The sequence below is a fragment of the Chiloscyllium plagiosum genome, chromosome 13 (genome assembly GCF_004010195.1).
Source record: "Chiloscyllium plagiosum isolate BGI_BamShark_2017 chromosome 13, ASM401019v2, whole genome shotgun sequence".
Taxonomy (NCBI): Eukaryota; Metazoa; Chordata; class Chondrichthyes; order Orectolobiformes; family Hemiscylliidae; genus Chiloscyllium; species Chiloscyllium plagiosum.
In genome coordinates this window covers 6,925,150-6,934,162 of record NC_057722.1, presented here as the reverse complement: position 1 = coordinate 6,934,162, position 9,013 = coordinate 6,925,150, and the positions used below count along the sequence as shown (strand labels likewise).

At 43.9% G+C, this 9,013-nt stretch overlaps 2 protein-coding genes across 6 annotated transcripts in view; one reads left to right on the top strand and one right to left on the bottom strand.

The window, feature by feature from the left end:
- LOC122555729 (claudin-18-like) overlaps positions 1 to 5,565 on the top strand; it is a 23,672-nt gene extending 18,107 nt beyond the window's left edge. The window contains exons 4-5 of the mRNA XM_043701786.1: positions 767 to 877; positions 2,447 to 5,565. Coding sequence (XP_043557721.1) covers positions 767 to 877; positions 2,447 to 2,645 — 310 coding nt within the window. The 3' untranslated portion in view covers positions 2,646 to 5,565. The remainder of the gene's footprint in view (positions 1 to 766; positions 878 to 2,446) is intronic.
- The window catches only part of LOC122555728 (zinc finger protein DZIP1L-like), a 148,178-nt gene that overhangs the window by 47,288 nt on the left and 91,877 nt on the right, over positions 1 to 9,013 (bottom strand). The window lies entirely within an intron of this gene.

Here is a 9,013-nt window from a genome sequence, read left to right as displayed (position 1 = left end):
GCCATCATCCCCAAACAAGCCATCACCCCCAAAACAGCCATTTCCCCCCAACAGACATCATCACCCACAAAACAGACATCACACACAAAACAGCCATTTTCCCTGAAAATAAAATGACACCCCCAAAAATGCCATCTTCCCCAAAACAGACATTGCACCAAAAATAGACATTGTTCCCATGAGACCTTTGAAGTCCTCAGAAAGTCTCAATTTTCTTCACAGCCGGTGACCCTGGTTATTGTTATTAGCAACCTTCACAGCAGGGTTCTCAAACGGTGACAAGATTATGGATTTTCTTTTTCTGACAAATGTCAGTGATTAGATAGTTGCCCATTAGGCCAGCTTTTAATTCCAGGGTTTTCTTGAATTGGAATGTCACCATCTGTTATGGTGGGATTCTGGAACGTTAGCCTGGGCCTTCGATTACTCATTCAGTCACATTACCACTGTGCCTTGATTCCCCCGATTTAAGGGGAAAAGCAAAGATTAGATCAACATATTTTCCTCTAGTGAATGGTTGGAATCTGGAGTGTACTGCCTGAGAAAGTGTTGGAGGCCCATTCAACAGCTGCCTTCAAAAGATAATTGAAGAATTATCTGAAGAGAAACAGTCAGCAGTATGGCAGGAAAGGAGGTGAGGCAGTGGAACAAGCTGAGTCACTCTTGCAAAATGCTGGCCGGGACATGATGGGCTAAAAATGGCCTCCCTCTGTGTGTAACTATTCTATGATAGTTTTCAGGCTGATATGGTTGTTGTTCTGCACAGGTACACATTCGGCTCGGCCTTGTTTATCGGCTGGGTTTCTGGAGGCCTGCTTGTTATCGGTGGAATAGTGATGTGTATCGCCTGTCGAGGTCTGGTCCCTGAGGAAGCTCGGTGAGTTACCGCGCACACTATAACGGGGACAGCAACATCAGTGGCCATTAATGTCATCCATCACTTGAATCTCCAATGCAATATAGTCTCCACTCAAGGCTTATGTGACTTTCAATACAAAGACAGATGGAAAATAAAAGGAAGCGTTTGTGTTCCGCGCTCTCCTTTCCATTGTTTGCAGTTCCTTTTCTCACTTTTTTTGCTGAGGGCAGGGAATATTGAGCTATTTTCAAAGGATTTTCAAAATGCACACCAACATTGATAGTGATCCTCAATTGTTCCAGCTGAGTTACTCTGGGCACTATGTTAAAATAAGACGCAAAAGCATCTTGCTCAATTGGCACTTCATCCACCACCGATGCTCAGTAGCAGCAGTGTGTACTATCTGTAAGAGGCGCTGCAGAAATTCACAAAGGCTCCTTAGGTAACACTTTCCAAACCAGCAACTATTATTTTTACATTACTTTACAATGTGGAAACAGGCCCTTCGGCCCAACAAGTCCACGCCGACCCGCCGAAGCGCAACCCACCCATACCCCTACATTTACCCCTTACCTAACACTATGGGCAATTTAGCATGGCCAATTCACCTGACCTGCACATCTTTGGACTGTGGGAGGAAACCGGAGCACCCGGAGGAAACCCACGCAGACACGGGGAGAACATGCAAACTCCACACAGTCAGTCGCCTGAGGTGGGAACTATCACGCAAGAGTCACAGAGCTGTGCAGCACAGAAACAGACCCTTCATCTCTGCCGACCAGATATTCCAAATTAATCTTGTCCCATTTGCCAGCATTTGGCCCAGTTGCCTCTAAACCCTTCCTCTGCATATAGTCATCCAGATGCCTTTTAAATGTTGCTATTACACTCACCTTCACCACTTCCTTGACACCATACATGCACTACCCTCTGTGTGAAAAATCTGCCTGTTAGGTCTCTTTTAAATCTTACCCCTCACCTTAAACCTATGCCCTCTAGTTTTGGATTCCCCCATCCTGGAGAAAAACATGTCTATTTACGCTATCCATGCCCCTCATGATTTTATAAACCTCTATAGGGTTGCCCCTCAGCCTCCAACACGGCAAGGGAAAAATACCCCTGGGTATTCAACATCTCCCTAAAGTTCAAACCCTCCGACCCTAGCAACATCTTTGTAAATCTTTTCTGAACGTTTTCAAGTTTCACAATATCATTCCTACAGCAGGGAGACCGGAATTGCACACAGTATTCCAAAAGTGGCCGAACTAACTCCCTGTACAGCCACAAATCAGGCAAATCCGTCAGGTTGTGTGCGCTGCTGGAGGGTGCACAGACACAGGCACCCATCTGGAGACAGGGCTGAGCTCAACCCAGGAAGGAACAAAGAGGTGGGGTGAGGGGGGGGTAACTGCTTGGTTGAGGTGCTAGTAGTTGGAATGGCTGCCAGTCAGCTGGAAGGAATGAAAGACAATTTATAGAATTGAGAACTTCAGGCAGTCACGTTGTGGGTTTAACAACACTTACAGCTTCGAGAGAAGCAAAGGTCAGAGGGAACATCACGGTAAAACTGGTCATTATTTTGTGCAGGTACAATTCGACCATCTACAAACTCCCGAGCGGTGGGGGTCCCTACAAGACAGGCTACAAAGCCAGCACACACCACGACATGGAAATGACCCACATTAGGAAGAGCTACCCCGATGATATTGAGTCAAAGAAATCCGGATATAACCGCAACACCGAGGACTCCAGACGTGCCGCATCCGGGAAATACGACTATGTGTAAACTAGCTGGTAACCGCAGGGTGAGATTCTGAAACATGGCCAGGGTTTGATTTGTTTAACATTCTTCTGAGATACTTCTGCTGAGCTCACCTTCCTGACCAGTCACTCGCCGGTGTGGTTCCAATGTAGATAGGGATGACCAGCGCAATCAATTGGGTAGGGGCCAGTCCAGTTTCTACACAGACCATGCAATTCAAGCTCAGCGTGGAGCTCAAAGTGGACAATGGGGACTCTGCCACTAACACAAATGAAAAATTAGGTAGAGAATATAGCACCCATTTTGTACCCCCACTGAAGTTGAATGTTACCCCATTGGACAACCCACACTGAGCTTTCATTATTGTGCCCATTCATATCACCCATGCAAAGGAATACAAATATCCATGAGCCATTCTAATACTCCCACAGCCCCCCTAATCTTGAAGCTAGAAATTAGATAAAACCTATCAGGCCTGAAGAAAATGGAAGGTGGACTCAGTGACCAGTGCAGCCTCTCAAATGGGTTCAGGAAGCAACCAAATGGGTTTCCTAGAAGACAATGGGTGAGGAATACAATGCTGGACGGGTTACAATGTTCTATCCCAAAGGGCTGGTATTATTGGACCAAACGCTCCCAATTCTCAATCTGGATTGTGGCAGCAGGCTGAGCTGGAGGGAGGTGGGAACTCTGAAAGGTTTCATTAGCAGATAATCTTTCCAAGCTGGCACGCTCACTTAGCAATCATGGAGGACAACAGAGAACATGAAGGTCCTCCTCTACTTTTTTCTTCAGTGTTTCCCATACACGAGGTACAAGGACAGAGGAGCTGTGAAGTCTTAATGTCAACTCCAGACTCAGTCACATTCCTAACATAGCATTTGCCTCAAGTTGATGCAAAGGATTTTTTTTTTTTTGCATCCCTCTCCACGTTTCCAAGATCTTCCTGTCTTACCATCTCCCAGACTCCCCCTTTCCTTCCAGCCATTTGAACATCCCAAATCCACTTCACTTCTAGCTCGATCTCCTCCCCCTTCCCTACATTCATCTGATGTTGGCTTCAGTTACACCTCCCGCTCACCTCCTGTTGTACTGAAGCAAGGTGTCAAGGCCAGACTGGCATGGTTGGTGCCAATGAAAGTGGGTAACAGTGGAGATCGGGAGAAGGAGCAAGAATATTACTGTGAATGACAGTCGAGGGAACAAGTGGAGAAGATCACTTTGCATCATAATACAAGCAGAGGACATCATTCCTGGGAGTGACTGCAGTAGTCTCGGTGCCTTTTTAAATCAAAACACCAACTTTAAGAGGGTGCCACCAACATGGTTTAATTGCACAGCTTATCAATCAGCTCTCCCTTCATTCCCCTTCACCTGGTTAGCACAAGGATTGATAGATTATTTCATTATTGTTTACTTTTTAATTTCTCTGCAACAAAGTCATGCACCAGGAACGTTTCACAATCTCACTCTTGCGGTTCAGTAGAATGTTTGCGCCTTGTGGGTTTTTTTTTTAAGTAACTGTTGTGAACGTGTTTTTTTTATTCTTATGTATAAATGTCAAGGCAAAAGTTTCATATTATCACATGAAACAGCCACAATGAGCCAGATTCTTTTGGAGTCGGGAAAGCCCTGCAGACCTTTAAAGATGCCAAAATCCCAATCCCACTTCCACCAGAACTGATTTTTTTTTTTCGTTGTTAAGGAGCTGAGAATAATGTACAATGCGGGGGAATCTCAAACTCTGCAGGGTCAACTGAACTCTGTTCTGAGTTATAATGTGGCTGCTCCAAGCTCTCCACTTTAACCCACAGTTGTGGGAGTTATGAGTTCAACAAGGGGACATGGACACTCTTGAAGGGCAGATAAAGTCTGTTTAAGCATCATAATTTGAAGTTTTACTTTCAAATCTCCTATTCTTGAAATTTGAAATAAAAGCAGGCTTAAGCTTTCATTGAGAATCAAAAATAACACAATTTAACAAAGTACTTTTGTTTAACAAGACGTAGGTTGGGGGGGGACTACTATCTGCCCATGCAGTTTCAACAGAATTCCTCATGCCGACATTTCATAAGAGCTATTATGACATCATTATGAATGCTTGTTGAGGCTTCAAAAGGTAGAATTATCTCAGCAGGAGATTTCTAAGTTCGCAATTTTATTGGCCACTTAAATGATTAACTGGCTTTGCGGCTTTTGAGAAGAAGCTTGTTTCTTTTTTTGTTTAGCCTTTTGTTTCTAATCAAACGGGTTCAGAGATGTTATTACACACCTCTGGAGCTGATGGGACTTGAACCAGGCTCTCTCAGTCCACGGGTAGGGTCACAACCACTGCAACACAGCAGAAAGTCCTCAGCATTTTTTATATGAGATTGGACATTTAAGGAGATTTAAAAGCTTCAAATGGGTTTCATGAATGGATTTTTTTTCTACTATCAAGTGTGCATTAGAGACAATTGTATTAGAGTGCTCGAAGTTTTAATTCTTTCATTTCCACATGGTTTCTGAGTTCTGTATGTGATGTATACTTGGTGATGAGCTATGAAGGTGGCATGAATTGGCACGGGGGTAAGTGTACGGAAAATGAGGTGATATAGACAGGCCGTATGGGGGTGTATAAGAGCCACAATTTGGTCAGGGGGTAGAGTAAAGAGGAGTGAAGGATAGACAGCCTAGCAGCTTTTAAAACAACCTAGACTGAGACTCTGAGTACGAGAAGGTGGGCTTTCTAACCAGCCACTTTTCCACTCCCCCATCCCAGTCTCCACTCACAACCTCCCTCTAAGATCAGTGGAGACTGGAATCCTGTAGTTAAAAACTGAGTCTGACAGACCCCTTTAAACGGAGGCAAATCTACCCAGTCCAGAGCTATTCCAACTTGAGCTACCGTCCTCAAGGGAAAAGATCCAGCTCAATGTTTTAGAAGGTGACATAAAATACATGATATTTTTACATCTCATGTTACACACCTCACTCACTGGTTTTATTTTCTCATGGAATCTGTGTCTCTGACCTGGTGGAATTGAAAATGGTGCAATTACCAAATAAGTTCATATTCTTATTATTTTCTTTGATTAAATATAACTCCAACCAAACAAAAGTACCTCACTTTATTTTTCACAAGAGAACACCCTGACTTGGAACTACAACACCATTCCTTCACTATCTCCCTAACAGCATTGTGGCTGTCCATTCATCACATGGACTGCAGTGGCTCAACAGAGCATCACCTTCTCAAGGGTACTCAGAGGTACGCTGTGAACACTGGCCTAACCACACATCTTGTATCAGATTTTTAAACATTGACTAAATACAGCTGTGAACTCACATCCAGTGGGCACTGGAGTAACAAGGTCCGATTCCTTCCATGTTGGGTTTTTATAATGAGAAAGCAACGAAGAATTTTTGTCACATCAATGAATCCAGTTGCTTCGATCTAAACCATGGCATCACCCAGCTCTCCGTAGCTTACTCTTTTGAACACAGGACTCTCATTTACAAAACCAAGTCAAGGCATCATGTTAGGTAGCCATGCAGAATGAATGGCAGAGCAGGACAGTGGTTACGCACTACTAAATGAAGCATGGCGTATAGTTTGAGTTTCACTTTAATTCCTAATCAGTGAATAATAGGGCTCCTATTTATAGACTGTAACAGCTGTGGGGCTCGAAGATAAACCTGTTTACTCAGCAAACCCTCACAGTGTAGACAATTTGTGATGTGCTACAGATGTGCGTAAGACTGGCCAAGTTGCATTCATTGTTTGTCCATTGTTTTCTTTGAAAGGATTAAGACTTGAACTGAAATGTAATTACATGGGTGGAAATATAGTCAAGAGAGAGGGCGGGTCGGATAGATTTGCTCCCCTGAAGAACTCTGGGGAAACTGCTGGGGTTCTGACAATAATTGGCAGATTTCCAGCTGCCGATCCATGACTTACCCAGCTTGGTTTGTATTTCTGTTTCATAATGGGACTGAACCTCTCGGTTACCATAACCACATGAGCTGATGGCACTCATTACCCCTGTCAATTTGTCTGAATCTGTGCTGTGTTTGGTCCTTTGACTTTGTATTCAGAAACACTTAGAGGTTTTCTTTCTTAAAATAAAAATAAAAGTGTCGCATTTAATGGAGGTGACTGAAAAATAAAGCCGAAGTGTTTTTGAGTGTCATTAGAACAGAAAATACTGGAAATGCTCAGCGCATCTGACAGCATTTGTAGTCCATGTCATTTGACAAAACAAGACAATGTGACAGATTTTAACCAGGCTTGGAAAGAGCGAAAAGGAAGGTCTGTGATAAGGTTGTGAGACGGATAAGGTTTAATGACAAATTTTGTGTTTGATTAGGTTTATAAAATGCCCTTCTTCAGATTCCTGAAGAAGGGCTCATGCCCGAAACGTCGATTCTCCTGCTCCTTGGATGCTGCCTGACCTGCTGCGCTTTTCCAGCAACACATTTTCAGCTCTGATCTCCAGCAGCTGCAGTCCTCACTTTCTCCTCGTTGGTTTATAAAATCATGAGGATATTGGACAGGGTAAATAGACAAGGTCGTTTCCCTGGGTTGGGGGAGTCCAAAACTAGAGGTTACAGGTTTAGGGTGAGGTGGAAAGATATAAAATGGACCTAAGGGGCAACTTTTTCACACAAAGGGTGGTACGTGTATGGAATGAGCTGCCAGAGGATGTGGTGGAGGCTGGTACAATTACAACATTTACTTGGCATCTGGATGGGTATATGAATAGGAAGGGTTTGGAGGGATATGGGCCATATGCTGGCAAATGGGACTAGATTAATTTAGGATATCTGGTCGGCATGGACGAGTTGGACCAAAGAGTCTGTTTCCATGTTGTACTTCTCTATGACTCTATAACTTAAGCAATTCTTTCAACATTTAAACTGCCCTGTGTTGAAATGGAAAGCTCAGCTGGCCTGGAAGAGGGTCCAGATGAAACTGAGGTCAGCGAATCTTACAGCTTCGCAGTCCACCAGTCACACTTGACATGAAAGCAGCAGAGACCATCATGCAGGAGTGGGGCCTGACCAAACCTGGCAATACTTCACAAGGGAAAAATCCCAGAAATAGCTGGAGAAACTCAGCAGATCTGCCTGGATCTGGGCAGACAGAAACAGATCTAACGTTTCGAGTCCAGTGGACCCTTTCTTCCGAACAAAAAACAAAACAGCACAGGAACAGGCCCTTTGGCCCACCAAGTCTGCGCCGATACACGACGTTTTACTAAACTAAAGATATTTTGCCTCTACGCAATCTGTATTCCAATATTCCCTGCCGATTCATATATCTGTCAAGATGTCTCTTAAATGTTGCTATTGTATCCACCTCCATCACCTCCTCTGGATTCCAGACACTTACCACCCTCTGTGTAAAAACCATGCCTCTCACGTCTTCTTTAAACTTACCCCTTTACCTTAAAGATAAGTGACATTTCTACCCTGTTAATAAAACCTCCAATGATCCATTCTCTTCACAGATGATGCCAGTTCTGCTGAGTTTCTCTTGCAATTTTTTTTTGTTTCAGATTTACAGCATCCACGCTGTATTTTATTTCTTCACATGGAGTTGACCATCACTGTGTAATCCATCATCTCACAAGACAGAAGGCTGATTCAATCATGTCCTTAACTCCACTTTCCTGCCTGTCACCTACAACATTGGACTCTCTTGGACTCACCTACAACATTGGACATCTGTCCAACTCAACCTTGAATGCATTCACTGGCCCAGTCACAGCCCACAGAAATAGAGAATTCCAATGCTTCATAAACTTTGGAAAAGAAATTCCTCCTGGTCTCCATCTTAAATGAGAGTCCCTTTACTTTGAAACTGCAAAACTTAGTTCTAGATTTCTCCAATGATGATTTATCCTGACCCCTCTCAGCATCTAGACTGCTGGGCCTCTTGCTGAGATATTTGTATCATCGACAGTCACAGGTGAGGTGCCGGGAGACTGGAGGTTGGCTGATGTGGTGCCACTGTTTAAGAAGGGTGGTAAGGACAAGCCAGGGAACTATAGAGCAGTGAGCCTGACGTCAATGGTGGGCAAGTTGTTGGAGGGAATCCTGGGGGACAGGATGTACATGTATTTGGAAAGGCAAGGACTGATTATGGATAGTCAACATGGCTTTGTGCGTGGGAAACCATGTCTCACAAACTTGATTGAGTTTTTTGAGGAAGTAACAAAGAAGACTGATGAGGGCAGAGCAGTAGATGTGATCTATATGGACTTCAATAAGGCGTTCGACAAAGTTCCCCATGGGAGACTGATTAGCAAGGTTAGATCTCATGGAATACAGGGAGAACTAGCCATTTGGATACAGAACTGGCTCAAAGGTAGAAGACAGAGGGTGGTGGTGGAGGGTTGTTTTTCAGA